Genomic DNA, 19,208 nt, shown 5'->3' with positions numbered 1-19,208 from the left:
AAAAAAAGCACAGCTTAATATTTTATCGTTGACCCCACCAAACGGTACAGATAATTTTCGCAGGTCGGCTAGGTACACGTCGACTGTTTCCTTGGGTTGAAGTGTCCGGCTCGTGAACTGTTGCCACGCAACAAATGGATCTGTACCAAACGCTGTATACAGTCTCTGATTGATTTCATCCCAGTCTGGTTCATCCCCGAGTTGTTGGTAGACTGCATAGGCCCCTCCGGTTAGCCTCAAAGGGATAACTGTGGCTGGTTCTTTAATTTTGCACAGTTTACAGATTTTCTCTGCCTTTTCAATCCATTCGACGACAGCCGGTCCAGTGGTAGATCAGTCGAACTCGGGTATTAAGCGAATGTCGAATCTGTCCATTGTTAGTCACCGCACACCAAGCGCCGAAATAGCTTAAAACCAACACAAAGTCAAGTATCTGCAGAATGTCTTCTTGGTTCCTCCTCTTCTCTTTTCTCTCTCCCAACAATCGAGCACAGCATATAATAACAAAACTCTAAAGCACGTCTGACAGCACTGACTTCTGCCAACAGTCTCCCCTCCTCTTAACTCACGTGATCACTACTCTATAAATAAGAGTCTTGACCGTTTCTTTTCTTTCTTTTTATTTATTTTCGGTGACCGACCCGCACGTGGTCTATCCAGGTAAGTCACGCATTTCTAATTCTATCTCCCTCTCACGTAAATTGGCTTCGATTTTCAGTCTTTCCAACTCGATTTGTTCTTTTGACAATTTATGCGACTCATCTAATAAATCTTCTAATAGGGCTTCATCTATAATTTCATCATTGACTAAGTGTTCTGTAATTATTCCAACTAACTGTATTTTACGTAAGGACGGCCTAGTGTTTAGTTTATAATGTCTACCGACTGCTAATAAGTCATCTTTTTTTTTAATTTACAGAGCCCTTCAAATGTGGGAGATTCTACAAAATTAGTTACTTTTATTTATTTATTTATTTATTTTACTTTCTTACACCTCTTGTTATCTCAAATGTGTCCACTGTCCAGTGTGTCTCTGGAGAAGGATATACATATCCCGGACGAGCCCCCATGTATGTTACGACTTAGCTATATCCACTGGGGACTGTAGAGATAGAATCGCAACAATAATAAAAAAAATAATTTTTTCCCGGGATTAAAAAAATAAATACGGGAAGGGATTATCCAAATTCTTCGGAGACAACGGTAAAACACAAGACAGAAAAACACAACCGAAATAACAAACAAAAGGCGAATGGGAATTATGAATGAAAGTTTATTTATAACAACACAAAAAATACGTAGAAAAAAATGCAATTGTTTTGATAGTTTAAAATGTAATAATACGTGTAAGAAAATAAATTGTCTTTATCGAGAGAGAATGTTCAAGTTAAGTATATGCCAGGCCCAAATACGACATTTTCGTACTGGTCATTGTCGTCTGCTCAGTTCAAAACAAAGAGAGAGAGAGAGAGAGAGAGAGAGAGAGAGAAAGAGAGAGAGAGAGAGAGAGAGGGAGGGAGAGAGAGATTTTGTTTCACTCACTGTCTTAGTGTCTTTACTTCTTTCTTCTTCTCATCAGATTTCCTTCCGAAAAACTGGCTCCCAAATATCTTAAGTAGACGCCTTTTCAATATTAATCGAATTCTTTTCCGTCTCATCCGGCTTCCTTTTGCAAAAACTTATTCCAAATACATCAGGTGGACACCTTTCCAATGTTTATTAAGCACGCCGTCCTCGGCTTTATCAACCGCAGTACTATATTACTGGTAATATTACACCTGTTCGCAGTGTCGCCGTTGACGACTGCTTCGCTCGGTAGCGAGGGACAGACTCTTTTTTTTGTGTTTCGTAAGCGCGCAGGTTAAAACGCCCCCTCCCTCCATATATATATTTTCACCTCCCCCTCTCTATACAGCCTGCCAGCGTTCGCTAGCTGGTTTCTGTTTTTTTTTTCTTATTTTCTCCTCTACTGTCAGCGCGCGTTAGCTATTCTCTTTCTTTACTTCTTTTGTCCATTCTCCATATATCTCTTCACATCATCTCTCGCTGTGATTATTTTTTGACTGAGCGCAGATGACAAGAAAATTGATGAAAATAAAAAAAAATAAACAAACTCCTATTCTCTCTCGATTTCGAACAACATATCAAAAAAATAATTAATTACATTTTTTTTACTAAAAATGTAACATGGCACCACCTATTTAAGAAAAATAAAAAAAATAAACAAACTCCTATTCTCTCTCGATTTCGAACAACATATTTAACAATATTAACAGTCCGGCGTCTTAATCCATTAGGCTATGAAGCCATAGACAATGTTACTGTTTAGTTATTATAATAGTCAAGCTACGCTGAAGAGGGGTAGGGCCCCGAAACATGCACGTCCATAGATTATTGTTTAAAAAAATAATAAATGAATAAAATTATATATATATATATATACATATATATATACATACATACATGCATACATACAGATATATATATATATATATATATATATATATATTACTTAAAATCAAGAAAGGAAAAAGTTTACTTACTTAGAACAGAAACCATCTTTCCACAGAGTACATCATCAGTGGAGATTTCACCTATGAACGAAGAAAAAAATGCAAATCTATATAATAATATACTGAGACATGTCTTGTTCGTATGTACGTTATTACTTGCCACACCCATATTCAAATTTGAGACCGTCCGATCTGAAATGGTTGATAATCAATCTAATACCGTTCATTTAAGATTAATTCCCCCTTAAACAATGTATCCATCCAGTGACTAAAGCATTATTGAAATTATCGATGACTGACAGGCTACTGACAGTTATCTCCCTTATTCAATATTTGTAAAGCGGTCAAATATATTTTTATCTTTAAAGAAAGAACAGAAAAATAGAACATTTTTTTGTTTATAACATTTGATGGTTCAAGTGATTGTCATCAATTCCGCGCCGAGTAGTTAGGTAGAATAAATCGGAATCAACCCCGCCCCCAAAAAGAAGCTAGCAACCTGATGAATCTCTCACCTGATTTGCCTCTGAATCGCGTTAGTAACTACCTTGAAAGTTAATAGTTTCTTTTATATTCATCAGGAACTGGTATTCGGGTACAGCACTGTTCGAAGATCGGATTAATTACAGCCGTTGAAAGGGTTGGTATGATGCCTTCTAATGAAAAGACTCAATTCCCGACTTGAGTCGACATTATAGAAGTTCATAATTAATGTTCATTTGAGTAGAAAGTCATTAATGACAGGCCAACGATTCTGTCCTTAAAAAAGTCTCTGTAAGACAAATATAATAATAAATTAAAGTCTTAAGGAGACGAAAAATTACAGTCGTCCAACTTTCCTCATATCCAGAGAGAGTTGAGTTCCATCTTTCTCGTTCGGCTGGTTTACTGGAACTGGCGATTAAACATCGACCAATTTGATTGGTCTAAAGAAAGATAATAGATAGCCAAATCAGCCAATGAGGGGCTTGCTTATAATTGTAGAATTTCTCACACAAGAATATGTTTTGATTTGATTGAGCTTTTGAATTTATAAATAACTATTAATCAGTAAAATAAATACATTTTAAAAATTGATATTCATTTAATTGATTTTAATAACGTATAGATTGTGATTATTTTTACAGTAAAAAGACAGTGAATATTTATTGTTTTATAATTCGTGGTACAATCTAGCCAAAAACAAATATTCCTAGTGTACTGCAAGCCACAGAATTGGTAAATTGACACGATTTGCAGAATGCAAGAGGAAACTTACTATTAAAAAAAAAACAGAACAGTCAGCACATCTGCTACAGAATCATCCCACAGATGCCCAAGCAGCGGGAGATAATTCAAAACTCGGATCAGAATGACGAACCATCTTGCAACCCACAGAACAATTGGATGATCGCGGTCATCTTCGAAAGCGATGGACGAACATCATTTTTTTAAAGAAAATTAAATTGATACAATTTTAAAAAGATGAATATATGACATATGATATATATTAATTTTTTTTAAAGATAAAGAATATTTAGCTGAGAATTACAATTATTTTTACAGAAGAGAGAGTAATTTTTTTCTTAACAGTAATAATTCTTTATATACAGCATAATCACGCTGACACACCGGTTTCCGTTAGTTTACCAAAGTAGAGCAACGTTGAATCCGGTCAGTACTAAAATGGGTGACCATTTGTGAATTCCAAGTGCTGTATGTACTCTCTGCTTATCTCGCCATTATTTTTAGTCGTCTTGAATTTCTCCCTACCATTAGATTCAAGCAGTGTCGAGTCAGGAGAGTTGTGATTTGATATTGCGCAACCCTTGCCCCACAATTACACGCGCAGCTACCCTTAGAGTAGGTGTCCAATGTCTCTTGATACTCAACGGATGCTAAGAATAATTCTTACGGATCTTTTATTATTTTAATTGGAATATTACTATCAGCAGTAAATTATACAGACGGATTTAAAAAGCAACGTGGAGATACGCTGGATCCCATTTATCATATACGAGGTGCCTTCAACAGGTTTCCAGACTTTTTTATACAGACATTTAAAATTATCGTAGACCCTTGAAAATTATGTTATTGCTATGCGTCTTATGAGATGACTGACCAATTTTTAAGATTTCATGTTCAAATGAACAGCTACAGCAGGAATTGAAACACACCTTACTAAAGCCTGATTTTCACAACTGGTGAATTTTAAAAAAGACACTTTAGAAGAACAATATACAATAAAATTCTGTTTTAAACCCGGAAAACATGCCACAGAAATGTATAGAATGCTTCAGACTGCTTTTGAACCATATTGAATGAATCGAGCATCAGTTTCTGAGTGGCATATGAGATTTAAGGAAAGCAAGGAGCCTGTGAGGTATGATGATGGTGTGTGGGAGGAATAAGGAAGTCAGAAGAGTTGATTGGCCAAATAAAGAATTTTATTGATAAGAAGTGTTGTGGGTCTATAGAGACAATAAGTGCACAGTTCAAATCGAGTCAGTGATATTTCCACCGGAACAATGCACCAGTCTCCAACCCCATCCTTGCCACAGATTACTTGATCAAGATGGACATCAAGAGAGTTCCTCACCCTCCCTATAGTCCAGACCTTGCTTCTTGTGACTTCACTGAGGCCTTCCAAAAGTTGTTGCGTCAATAAAACAAATGCATTGCGATCAGAGGAGATTACTGCGAAGGGGACTAAAGTTTCATGTGTGTACTATCAATAAAAGTGTCCACACGAAAAAAGTCTGGAAACTTATTGAAGGCACCTCGTATAATCCTGTGTCAAAAAAGTAAAATAACAGAAAATATTAAATTAAAGAAATGAAAGTTGAAGAAGTATCGTGTCCACAGAGTCTGAAAAGTTCTCCGTTCAGAGTGTTTGGGGCTTGGTTACGAGTGAATTTTATTGGCTAATAATTCTTGTTTTATTTTATTCAGTTAACCGGAAGTTAATGCACCAAGCCATCGGCGCAGAGTCGTATTTTGAATACTTTGGTTTTGGCTGTTCAGTTTTTAACTTCCGTTCAACAAAGAAAAGTAAAAGAGACACGACATTCTTATACTACGTATTACCACCTGAGGTCGTCACAGGGCAAAGCATAGACTAACTGGAATAAAAACTCTAGCAGTTTATGAATTGTATTAAATAATTAAAACGCAAACTACAGAAATATGAAAATTGCTAAAAGTTTGTTGTTGGTAAGTATAATTGTTATATATATATATATATATATATATATATATATATATATATATATATATATATATATATGTCGTGATTCGATTAATGAAGCCTTCCTCAGGATATATAATTTACGTCAAAAATAAGTGAAAGAAAATGCTTTAACAATACTGTTTTTCCTGATTCATATATATTGCCTCCGATAAAATAAATGAATGAATATATCGAGGCTCCTATGAGAGATGTATGCTTGTCTGTGTACGCATCAATAAATTTTATCATATTATGTTTTTGAATTTTGAATTGATTATTCGGGCTACTATTCTCATCTTGTGTTTTATTCAATGTTATCTCAGCCAATATAACATTTGACCTTCTTCATGTGTATCTTTTCCAACGAGGAAGTCGTTCTATTAATACGGACGGAATTTCGAATGGATCTTTTATATAATCCAATAATGTCGCCACGATACGTCAATGACACAATCATTTCCTGGCTTCAGTAGGAAGATGTTCAAACATTACTGAACGCTTGGTCAGTCATCTCATAAGATATATAGCAATAGGATACTGAATTTTCAAGCGCTTACGAGAATTTTAAATGTCTGTACAAAAAAAAAAAATCTGGAAACTTATTGAAGGCACCTCGTACAATCATTATTCCTATAATATCGTGTGAATCCGAACATTCTATTGTTGGCATTAGTTTCCCTAATATTTTGCCACTTAAAATTATTTCTAGAAAGACATCCGGTATTTACAGGAGGTACCACATGAAGGTTGCCAACACCCTAAGTAAAGATGAATTTTTGTGGAACGGACTGGATTTGTACAATCAGGCCGTTAGTCCAGTCGTTAACTACTTAGCCACAGTCACCTCCCAACTGAAACAAGGAAACTGTATGAGACCACGGTACTCATCATCATCATCATCATCATCATCATCATCATCATCATCATCATCATCATCATCATCATCTATTACACCCGACTAAAAATAGATCAAAATATAGTTATATTAATTTAAAACTTAAATGAATAAGGATATAGGTAGTATAACGTCTAAAAATTATACAGAAAAACGGGGGTGATCCAACTTGATGGAAATTCGTCACATTCACAACTTGAAAGTTTAAATCTACAATGGTCAAACAATTTTAGTAATTGGACCTTTTTTTTAAATTTTAGTAAATATAAAAACATTCTTAAAAAAAGAATCAGAAAAATAAAATCAATGATCTCAATATTCTAAACAAAAATGTTTGTGAAAGGCAAAACAAAAAACAAAAAAATAAATAAAATAAACAGTTTCGTAAGCCGAGATGTGACTCTTCCTCTCCAGAGTTTCCTGTCTTCCATCAGTTGCCTCAGATCTTCAGGCTCACAGTTGGCGTCGTGTGCTATTTGTTGGATGTACGTGGATCTAGGTCGTCCTCTGCTTGCACGTCCGTGTCGTGGAGTCCATAGCAATACATCACTCACCAATTCATGCTTGCTCCCCAGACAGTAACCGGTAAATCGTAGGCGTCTTTACCTGATGGTTTAATATATGGCAGGTAGGTTGCCATAAAGTTGCTGCTTCGTGGGATGATTTTGCCAAGATATATTTAATACTATTCGTAGCATACGGGTGTATGTGCGGTCTAGTTTTCTTTTCAATCTTTTGGTGAGTGTCCAGTTTATAGCACCGTAAACAAGGACATACTCTACCACTGCCCTGAAGAACTGCCTTTTCAGTTTGTTAGTTAGTCCCGAAGTCCATTCTGAACGCAACTCATCCAATGCGGCCCATGCTTTTGAGATGCGAATTTCGATATCTCTCTCTGTGGAAACTATGTTGCTGCCCAGATACGTGAACTCAGCGACTTCTTTCAGTGTTGATCCAACCAGAACCCTGATCTTCCGTTCACATTGAAAGTCATAAACTTTGTCTTATCCGCATTTATGTGGAGACCAATGTCATTTGTAGACATTTCTAGCTAGCGTAACAGTGTTTGCGCATCACGGTACTAACGACGTCAAATGTGTTAAAAATGAATAACAGTATTTTATTCGGTGCGTATTCTCTCCTGATGACCCAATATTATCTATAAAACGAAATGCCCCTCAAACATGACTATATAAAGTTTTAAAATATATGCTATGAAATACCCCCCAAAAAGCACCATCTTATAAAACTTAGACGAGGAAAGCCCTAGAAAGGGGCTTTATCTCTCCCTTGACATTGACTTTATCAAAAAAAACAGAACAGTTAATAAACATCAGTATATACAAGCCTATAAGGTAAGCTGTTTCTCTCAAATACAACATCTTCTGTTGTTCGCTTGCTTCATAGCGAGTTTCTACTACTGTTCCGGTAGTAATTTTTATCCTTTTTCAGACTTAATTGTTTTTATCAGATTGAAAAAAATAATATTATTGCAACGTTAGACTTCTTAAATATTATTTTTACTTTACCAAAAAGTAAATTAAATTCGTCTACGAAGCGCTTACTTTAAATAACCGATTTTCAAGTAAAACTAATTATTTCCTTTCATTTTTACGTTTTGTACATAAAACTGATACTTTCATTGTACTGCTTTCTTTTTAGTTTTCATAACAGAATTAATATATTTTTGCAAATCGGTTTCTATTTAACCCATAGTTTGGACCCTAACAGGTACTACCACTCCGGGTAAGAGTGGAGCTGGGAGCAATGGCAATTAAAGGGTGGCTCCATACTCCCCAAAGCCCGCAAGCTGGGGCCTCACAATTGGATATAATTCAAGGTCATATCCAGGACCACAGTATCTGTAAACAAATAGATATTAAGCCCGAGTTGTTTCGTTTTTCCCTAGAAGGTCGATTTTTAATATAGAAAATTTTGTTTTTCTGAGGTCCCTGATGCATAACTGATCCAGCTGGGCTTCTTTATTCAACATTACACCTATTGTTTAACACGTCTAAGATGCATTTATTCTACAATTCAAATGTTTATACCTCTTTGTAATTAAATCTATAATAAAAGAAAAATGTTAAGTATTCAGTTATATAATTATATATGTCTATCCACTTGACGCAGAGATAATTGGTTTCCTGTCTCAGGGCACAGTAATCTAGCAGGAGTGAGGAATCTCTAATTATAATCAAGGCATTACAGGTATACAAAACCCACTGCTCTGCTGAGCCTTATATCTTGCGCAATGTGTTGCTCTAAACTTCTGAACAATATTAATTAGATTCGTTGTTGTGTATAATTTACACGGCTTAAAATTGATAAGTCATTGTAGTGTAATTCGGCCGACTTGAAACTTATGCGCACGCTTTGCGAAATGTAGTTCGGTTTTAGGTTCAAATATACACAACGAATACGTGTTAGCAATGATCATACTTATTTTACGAGTGGACAGCCAGCACACGAAGTGTTACAGAGGCGGTGGATTTGCAAATGGCAGAGGTAATTCTGGAGAGGACAATCGGTTATCTGGGCTTGCGAAGATGACGTAAATAGAAACCGGACCCAGGAAAGTCGGTCAGGGCAACAATCCTAGATCTAGGTGCGCCGGCAATGACGTCAAAGAAGTTCAAAATTGGGGATGCAGAATTCCAGGGATTTGATATCAGCGGGACTGACCGGCATTTCAGACAATAAACAAAAAAAAGGCGTGGAGGAATGTTCTGACGTCATCCGTTCCAATAAAAAGACAGACAAGAAAGACAGACAACCGAGAGAAGAAGCGACCACAACAAGAGAGCGGGCACATTATATCTCAACCATTTTGCACACACACCACCGCCCGTCTGTAACCCAATCATTAAATCATTTCTCTCTGATAGATTCATAAGAGTAGTGGTTGATGGGCAGAAATCAGAGGCCCACAGTATTAATGCTGGAGTCCCCCAGGGGTCCATCATTGGCCCAAATCTCTTCCTGATCTACATCGATGATCTCCCAAAACACATATTAAATCATTCGTTGACATCTATGCTGATGACACGACCATCTATGGCAACACATCAAAGGCCGCAAATGACAAAGTTCTCTCTGATTCTCTCTACTCTGATCTTGAGCGCGTGGTACAATGGGGGAAGAGGTGGCTGGTCACTTTTAATGTATCCAAAACCAAGCTTCTATCTTTACATCATCAACGCTCTGATCCCCATCTGGCATCAATTGAAATTGATGGCTCTCGTCTTGGGGAGGCTCCATGTTTTGACAAGCTTCTAGGTTTGACCTTTACTCCTGATCTGAAATGGAACGCGTACATCAAATCTGTTGCCAGGGACGCTGGGAAAATGGTGGGATCCTTCTACCGCTCCAGAAGATATCTCACTACTGATGCAATTCTCTATCTGTATAAAAGCCAAGTACGTCCAAGGATGGAGTACTGCTGCCACATCTGGGCAGGAGCTGCAAAAAACAGTCGATCCTGCCTTGACAGAGCACAAAATAGACTTCATGGTTTAGTGGGGGATGCCCTTTTCTCTTCCCTGCAACCTCTCTCCCACAGAAGAGACGTTGCGAGCCTGTCTTTGTTTTATCGTTATTTCCATAGCATGTGCTCGTCTGAGCACCAATCCCTCGCCCCCCCCCTCGCCAATCTTTCACGAGAAACACCCGTATAGCTGAAACTACTGTCAATAATTTTCCCCACTCTTTATCTGTGCCTAAATCCAAACGTAGATTCCATGAGCAAAGCTTCTTTCTTAGAACTGCACGCCAGTGGAACTCTCTGCCGCTTGCCTGTTTCCCACCTGACTACAACTTGGACGTCTTCAAGTCCAACATAAACAAACTCCTGACAAACCGCCCTTTAAGTAAGACACTCTATCAAAACCCCCAATACTAATGATTACTACAATACTATGTCATTGATTACTGTACACGCAATAACCCTTATCACTGAGTGGCCTTCGGGCCTTGATAAGTGGTGACCTCCATGTAAAAAAAAAACAAAAAAAAACGTGCTGCCACTATTGTCACTATTGTCAATATTGTCACTGGAGAATAAACATTTATCTGATCATTCTCGTTACTCGTTATTAAAAGTACAAGAGACTATCTTTTGTTTACGTCTGATTGTGGAGGCACACATAATTGTACGGATTCAAACAAACCACACTCCGGTTAGCCTAATGAATAATACAATAGGCGTATAAATTTGGTGCTGTGCTGTAATAAAAAGGATTGAGACAAATCTGATCACTTGTTTATCTGGTTTATAAAAAAATTGAAGTGCATTATGATTGATTAAAACTCGTAATATGGTTGTAATTTGCTACATTTTAATTAATATAATAATTGGTCAAGATAAGACATGAACACGTGTTCATAGAACGAACAATTAATTAAGAAAAATCGATTTTATTTACTTTAAAACAATAGTACACATTTTTTAATATTTATTTTAAAATATTATTAGAGGGAGCTTAACCTTTACTTAAACTTAACCCCCCTCTGAAGAACGTTCATAAAATATATTTTAAATCGATATTTATTTCATAAGTGCCTAATTTCTTACCTTGGTAAAATTGTCTAATTTTTCATTGCCTAGTTTGCAGCCATTATATTTTTTATTTGTCCATGTTCCGTTATTATCGAAACGATTTTTGCATATATTCAGTTAAAATAACTATTTCAGAAATTGTTTAGCGATCATAGGTTTTATTTGAAGTTTCCCAGGGAAATTAGAAGGTTTAAAGAATTTTAAAACTGAAAAAGGTACAATAAAACATTAATATATGTACACGGTGATCAAACAATGCCAGAAAAAAAATCTTGTTCCAACGTTTTAATACTTAACTGGATTTTCTTAGACGTAATATAAACCTTTATAAAATAGACGCGAAAGAAATTTGAACACTTCAAAGGATATTATAATAACAGAATATGGCAATTTTGCATAAAACGAGACCCTAATTTTCAAAGATGGCGGCAGGTCTGTCAATTGAGTTATAGAATCACAAAATTGATACAATACTTTCGCTATTCTTCAAAACAGTTTACTTATATATTTGGACAAAATATTAATATTTTTTATTTGTTAATATATTGTTTGTAACATAGTTACGTTTTTTTTGATGTACTATATTTAAATATACTTTATTTAAACCTGCGCAGTCTATTACGATTGCCGCCGATTAAAAAAAAAATTGTTTTATAGTTAACTATATTTTACGTTTATTTTTTCACCTCCTTATAATAAAAATACGTATACTTTCTTTATCAATTGATTTTGTGTTTTCAAATTTTGTGTTTTCAAATAACTATGTTTATATTTTGTCAGATTGTTTAAATATTTCTATGCGATTAAGCATAAAAATATCTAAACAATCTGACAAAACATAAACATAGTTATTTGCAAAAAGATATGCGATTAAAAACAGAAAAATCAATTGATAAAAAAGTTTACCTATTTTTATATATTTTTTTTATTATAAGGGTGTGGAAAAATAAACGTAAAATATAGTTACTATAAAAAATAATACGATCGTAATAGACTGCGCTGGTTTAAATAAAGTATATTAAAACATTAAAAAAAACATAAATATGATAGAAAAAATATATTAACAAAAAACATCTTAATATTTTGCCCAAATATATAAGTAAGTAGTTTTGAAGAACAGCGAAAGTATTGTATCCATTTTGTGCTTCCATAACTCAATTGACGCCATCTTTGAAACTTAGGGTCTCGTTTTATGCACACAGAATAGCCGTAAGAAAACTCTAAAATATTTAATAAATCTGGAAATGTGGTGCTTTAGTCTTATGAATAAAATAAACCATCCCCTAATAAATAAATAAATAAATAAATAAATACTATGTGTTTATGCCATTTTTTTGTGTCAAGAATTAAATTTAAAAGCATTGTTTCAGGGAATCAAAAATATATCTTACATTTTTTCCGATTCTGATACCGATTTCGATACCCCAAAACGTTTCGATTATTTTCGATTCCGGATTCCGATTCCGATTAATTGTCTCAACACTAGTTTTCATTTGCCCAACATATGGGTTTAAAGATAGATTAATTATTCCGATGTATCACTCAAAGAAACAATCTTCCAAATAATTAACTTATGTGTTCTGCTACTATATAAAACGCAGATTATTCAGAAAGAAATACAGTTAAAGTTTTAAACGAGTTTTTGATAAGGTCCTTCACAGTTTCATGCCTCATATTCTATGAGTAGAAATTTCTTTTTAACTAATTCTAACAATAATGGTAAGTACGAAGTTAATGGAAGCATGACCTTTTGCCCGTTTTAATATCTCTTCTTCTTCTTCTTATCATTATTATTATTATTATTATTATTATTATTATTATTATTTGGTTGGTTGGTTGTTTTTGTTTTACGGCATATCAACCCTTTTCAGGTTATTTAATGCCGAATCCAAAGAGTTTGAAGAAAATTTTTTTAATAGAAGATATTTGTTGTTTTCAAGTCGGTTTCTATTTAACCCATAGTTGGAACACTAACAGGTACTACCACTCCGGGTCAGAGTGGATCTGGGAGCAATGGCAATTAAAGGGTGGCTCCAAACTCCCCCAAACCGCAAACTGGGGCCTCATCATTGGATATAGTTTAAGGTCATATCCGGGACCTATTATTATTATTATTATTATTGGCTCACATGGAGCTTTCACACAAGTCAACACACGATCGGTTTGGAGACCTATGGTGTTCTCTGGAAGCTGAGTGGCAACAAGTCTCCCCAGACGTCCGGCTCTCTCCACCTCCTTCGATAGAATTTGCAAATAAATCTGCGTCATCGCAACAGCCTCATACCATTGATTCCTCGCTGGTAGTGGCCATTGGTTTGTACTGGAATTTTAGTGGCACTAAGCCTCCCCACGATCTCAGTTCTCTTCGCGCTTGTCCAACGGATGTCTGACCAGCGCTCTCTCCTCGGTCTTTCGTCCTCCTTGACCTTTCTCGGCTCTTTGGTATCACTTTTCTATTGGTGGGGGGCGGTGATGAAACAATTGGGGGATGAATGATGGTGGTGTAGATCTTGTTGATATGCAGCTTCGGCGTTCTTTATTCCTTGTAACGCTTCTTTGTTATATTGTCTGGTATTATTCCCCACATTCTAGGGGTTTCCTTAATATTTCAGCCGTTTTCTTTATCGTTAGTCGTTGTATTTTTGCAGTTATTACTCTGATTCCAATTTCTGACATTCTTTTTTCAAAGTTTTTCGGAATTGTTCCCAGTGCTCCTACTATTATCGGTACTATTTTGATTTTCTTCATCATCAAAACCCCTTTTAACTCTCTGGCAAACTCTGTGTATTTGCTTCGTTTCTCCTTTTCTTTCATACTCACCCTGTGGTCAGCTTGGATAGCAAAGTCTACGATTTGACAGGATTTTTCTTTCTTGTTAATTATTATGACATCTGGTCTTCTTACTTGGATGGGTTTGTCCGTCTGTATGTCCATGTCCCATAGGATTTTGTGGTTCTCGTTTTCGAGTGCTGTTGTGGGTTTATGCTTGTACCATTTGTCTGTACGCTCAAAATGCAGTCGTTTGCATAATTCCCAGTGCACCACCCTCCCCACTTGGTCATGCCTGTTTTTGTATTCCTTTTGGGCCAGTTTGCTGCATTCATTTACTATATGGTTTATCGTTTTGTCTCTCTGTCCACAGAGTCTGCATTTGCTGTTTTCTTGTGTTTTATCGATCCTCGCTTTATATGGTTGGTTCTTATCGAGTTATCTTTTGCTGCAGTTATTAGAGATTCAGTTTCTCGGTTTATATGTCCTTTTCGCATCCATGTCCAGGTGTTTTCTTTATTCTCATCTTTTGTCATTCTTATGAATCTTCCGTGGAGTTGTTTCTTTTCCCATTTCTCTTTTATCGTTTTGTCGTTTGTCTCTCTGTTTTCTGTTTTGTTGTTTTTTCGCTGTCTCTCGCTGCCATAATTATCCTTTCAGTGTTTTACATTATGTATTTTTCTAGTTCTTTTTTCGTATCCTTCACACAGTCTTCTATACAGATCAGTCCTCTCCCGCCGTCTTTCCTTTTCACGTAGAGTCTGTCAGTATCGTCCTTTGGGTGTAGTGCATTATGCATGGTCATGAGTTTCCTGTTTTTCTGGTCGAATTGTCTCAGTTCTTCTTTTGTCCACCCTATAAACGGTGCAGAATACCTTACTAGTGATACTGCCCATTACAAGCTAGGGGTTATCACATAGGCCATCATAAAAAATTCTATTTGGGAACAACCTGTGACGTTCCCTGGAGTTTGAGTAACAACAAGTCTCCCTAAATTTCCAGTACTTACCAGTTCTTCCAATAACCTTTGTAAATTTCCGTTATCGCAGCAGCAGTTTACCATTGATTTCTCGTTGGTAGCAACCATTGGTTTTTCACTGTAATTTGGGTGGCAATAAGTCTCCCCCAAGGTCTGAGTCCCTTCCACACTTATCCAGTGGAGATCTGGTTCATTATTTCTTCCCTCAGTCTTTGCATCCTCCTTGATCCTCGTCTATTATTTGGTGTGGTTACAGTTTATGCCGATTCAAGTTTTTGGGTGGTGAGAGGGGGCAAGGGGGGTTAACTTACAATTTTACAATTTCATTTTTCATGATTCCATGTGGTGTTTCTTTGTGTTTTACATGTATAGTAGTCTCTATATGTCCGGATTGCCCCTGTAGCTCATGTGTATCAGTCTCCGCATTCAAGGTTTTCCTTTATGTTTCTGCGGTTTTCATTATTGTTATCCGTTGTATTGTCTCAGCCATCCCTCTGATTCCAATCTCTTCCATTCTTTTTTCAAGGTTATTATTATTTGATTAAACATTTTTTTTTTTTGCATAGTAGTTTCAGCTTTTGGATGAATGTTAAATTTTTTTTGTTTGAAAACCAAGTCAATTCCTTTTACTTAAATCATTCAAGCCCTAGCCTAACACATTCGTCATTCCTACCAAAGCAAGTCGTTTGCAAAATTGAAAAAAAAGTTGTCTGGTCAATCTGTTTAAGCCATTTATTTTGACTCCTCGTTATGGTTCCATTAGCGTTTCAATTACACTGAGGATCACCTTGACTTCTCAACATTCCGTTCGTCCAATCCTCCTATTTTAGATTTTGATATTTATTTATGTTCTTCCTCTTGCACTCTGGTACCAAAAGCGCAGGTTATGTCAATGATTAAGCAAGTTTTATTGCTTTTGTTTAGCAAAATTATGTCAGGTTTAGAATGTTCAAAGACCTTATCAGTTTGTATGCGCATATTTCAACGAAGTTTGACATTGTTGTTTTCCTGTATCACTTCTGGTTTATGCTCCCACCACTTCTCATTGTGGTTTAATAAATAAAGTTTGCATATATTCCAGTGTAACACATGAGCGACTTTGTTGTGTTTCCATGGACATTCTGATATACAGAATGGAACGCTAAAATTGTCGCCATAGAAAAGATGACATGATTCCATTTTCGTTTGATTAAAACCGGTTTTCTATTTTTGTTGCAGACCATCTACTAGTTGGTCAGTTGTGTACAAATCCCAATAGCGATCAGAGCCTTCTATCATGTCTGAAAGTGACACAATGTTCAACGAGCGATATCGGCGATGTGCCACTGTACAACTCATGCTCTCTACTGACCCAAGTTATGACAACAGGACCATTGCCAAGTACGCTCAAAATGCAAATCCGGATAGTTCAATACATAAGGGCACAGCTCAACAAAATTTCCGGCCATGGTTATGGTCTTGTGGTTTTAAGTGAGGTCCACATTATGCTACCTTACATTTTTGAAGTCGGCTGGAAAGTCAACACAAAAGTCTATCGGGATATGTTGGAGAGTGTAGTGACCCCCTAGTGCAATCAGGTAGCCGCTGGCAGACCCTGAGTGTGGCAGCAGGACTCAGCGCCGGCCCACAAGTCCAACGAGACTCAGGCTTGGCTTCAAAACGAATGCTACGACTTAATACCCTTTTCTCACTGACCCCTTCCCTCCCCCCGACCTGAATCCGTTGAACTATTTCGTTTGATCATACGTCAAGAACATCACCAACATGACCTGTCACAACACGTGATCGCCGCCATCCGTCGCCGTTTGTGGAAAAGGCATGTTTCTAGTTCTGGACCCGTATCGAGGCGGTGATTGAGGCTGGAGGCGGCTACATTGAATAGATTAAGTTACTTGAATTGGTTTTTCATAAAAGTTTGAAAATAAAGCTGTAGTGTTGTTTTCTTTATGGCGACACTTTTATCGTTCCACCCTTTAATATTTATACATGTTTCTTCTTTTTCATTACACAATCTGCACATCGCTGATTCCACAGTTTTGTCGATGCACTGTTTGATGGCCCTAGTGAAGGTTGTTTCGAAAGAGCATGCCATGAAATAGAAAACCTGCTGACATATTAACTTTATAAATAATTTTGACCTTGACAAACACATGAATGACATTTAAATTCGTGACCTAAAAACCGTGTGTTGAATATAACATGTACGAGGGAAGAACGGATGTACACAAATCTAAGACAATGGCTGAATCGTTAGAAAATAACATCCAGACCGTAGTTGAATGGAGACGTAAATGGAAGGTGACATTTAATGCTAATAAGACTATGTTGCTCTCCTTTGACAATTACAAGTAACCTCTCCAACCATCAATATCCATAACAAATAGCACCCTACCTGAGAATTCGTTCTTCAAACTCCTTGGCTTAACATTCACAGGAAATATGAACTAGAATAAATACATTGAGAACATTACAAAAGCTGCTGCAAGGAAGGTGGGCTCCCTCTATCGTGCTAGAAAACTGCTCACACCTGAGAGTATCCTGTACCTTTATAAGGCTACCATTCGCCAATATATGGAGTATTGTTGCCACATCTGGGCTGGTGCATCTGCCACTTGTTTCTCCCTCTTGGATAGTGTCCGAAAAAGTCTGCAATCTAATAGGTCCCACTTCGTTAACAAGGCTCCAACCCCTGTCCCATCGCCGCAATGTTGCATCTCTGTACCTGTTTAACAAGTATTTTAATGGAATGTGCTCTGATGAACTCATTGCACTTGTGCCCCCTCGACGTACATATTCCTGACAAACCTGCTTAGCAACAAAATCACACCCTTTCACTGTTGAGGTCCCTAGATGTCAGGTTTTCTTCTCAAATAGCTTCTTCTATAGAACAGCTTGATTTTGGAATTCTCTTCCTGCTGCCTGCTTCTCAAACTGTGCTGATATGCAGAAGTTCAAATGCAACGTAAACCAAAATCTGAATCTTTCTTAGCCATGGTTCTAATTAGTAGCACCTTACGTCCAAGTGGCAATATGTCTTGTTTGGGATGAAGATAAGTAAAAAAAAAAAAAAATATATATATTCATTTCTATTATTTACAAACAAATTCTTTTCGTATCAAAACAACTAATCCCACACAGACCAGCACAACAATAGTTTCCAATTCAAAACAATGCCAACGCAAACAATCGGTGCACACTTATTTTCAAACAAAATCCTTTTTTCTATTAGATACACAAGAACAACATGAATATCTTTTTTTTTTCTCTATAGGCTCTTTTTTCCGTAAGTATGTGTTTTAACCAATTTTCTTTCTTTCATTTTGCTATTATTTTATAGACAATTCGTGTGTGTGATGGTAAATGGTTTCTTAGTATTCGTTACACTCCCGTATCGGGAGATCAAAGTCTCTCGACAACAAATAATAACCTGTTATATCGCAACCTATATAACGGGTATATATTCGTGTTATGAAATGTATGCATATACATAAGTATTCATAGCAGACTATGTCGGCTAGTGTTGTTGTACTCATGTATATATATTATGCATATATAGTGCTAATTTTATATACTACCATATAAACGTATGTATATATAAAATGTATGTATAATATGGTTTGTGTAGTCATTCAAACAGCAGTTTAATAAACATAACAGTCCGGTAAACGGACAATTAACTTCAGTTCGTTATCGGTTGTTAGTTGACGTGAAACTCTACAAATGAATATTTCCTCCGATGGAATTCGTAACGACAAGTATATTTTCATGTACCGTATAGCAGGTAATTAAATGTAATTAATAGAAGGCAGTACAATGCAGACGTGTAACGGAAAGACACACAAACTGAAGATCTATCTGGATGGATATTCCATCAGACCATCTGACACAGGTAATCACAATGCAAATATAAATAAAATGTGTGTATGAAATGTATAAATATATTCACATATTCGTATTATTTAGATTCATCGGACTACTGTTCTCATCTTGAGTATGGTTTTCACAACGTTTCGGTCGATATAACTTCCGACCTTCTTCAGCTGTATCTTGTAGATCTCGGGAATGTTTCTGTCGAACTTGGCAATTTGTCTGGAGTTTCGAGCGGAACCTTGTATTTACTTCACGGGGGTAGCGTGCTCTTCTTCCGTGAGCCATGATTGGATAGATGTCCTAAGTAATTTTTTTAACTCATCTTCACCAGGACGTGGCGTAGTGGTTAGAGTACTTGGAAAAATCAATTGTAAAAAGTGATATTCTTCTGAAGGTTGAAGGTTCAATCCCCAGTG

The 19,208-nt window shown here is 36.4% G+C and overlaps 1 protein-coding gene across 1 annotated transcript in view; it reads right to left on the bottom strand.

The window, feature by feature from the left end:
• LOC145298654 (uncharacterized) overlaps positions 1-19,208 on the bottom strand; it is a 200,726-nt gene that overhangs the window by 15,367 nt on the left and 166,151 nt on the right. The window contains exon 5 of the mRNA XM_080144334.1: positions 2,544-2,594. Coding sequence (XP_080000460.1) covers positions 2,544-2,594 — 51 coding nt within the window. The remainder of the gene's footprint in view (positions 1-2,543; positions 2,595-19,208) is intronic.

The sequence above is a fragment of the Euprymna scolopes genome, chromosome 2 (genome assembly GCF_053919585.1).
Source record: "Euprymna scolopes isolate OS-2025 chromosome 2, ASM5391958v1, whole genome shotgun sequence".
NCBI classification, from domain to species: Eukaryota; Metazoa; Mollusca; class Cephalopoda; order Sepiida; family Sepiolidae; genus Euprymna; species Euprymna scolopes.
Note: the sequence above shows the minus strand (reverse complement) of the source record. Positions and strands in the feature narration are given on the sequence as shown.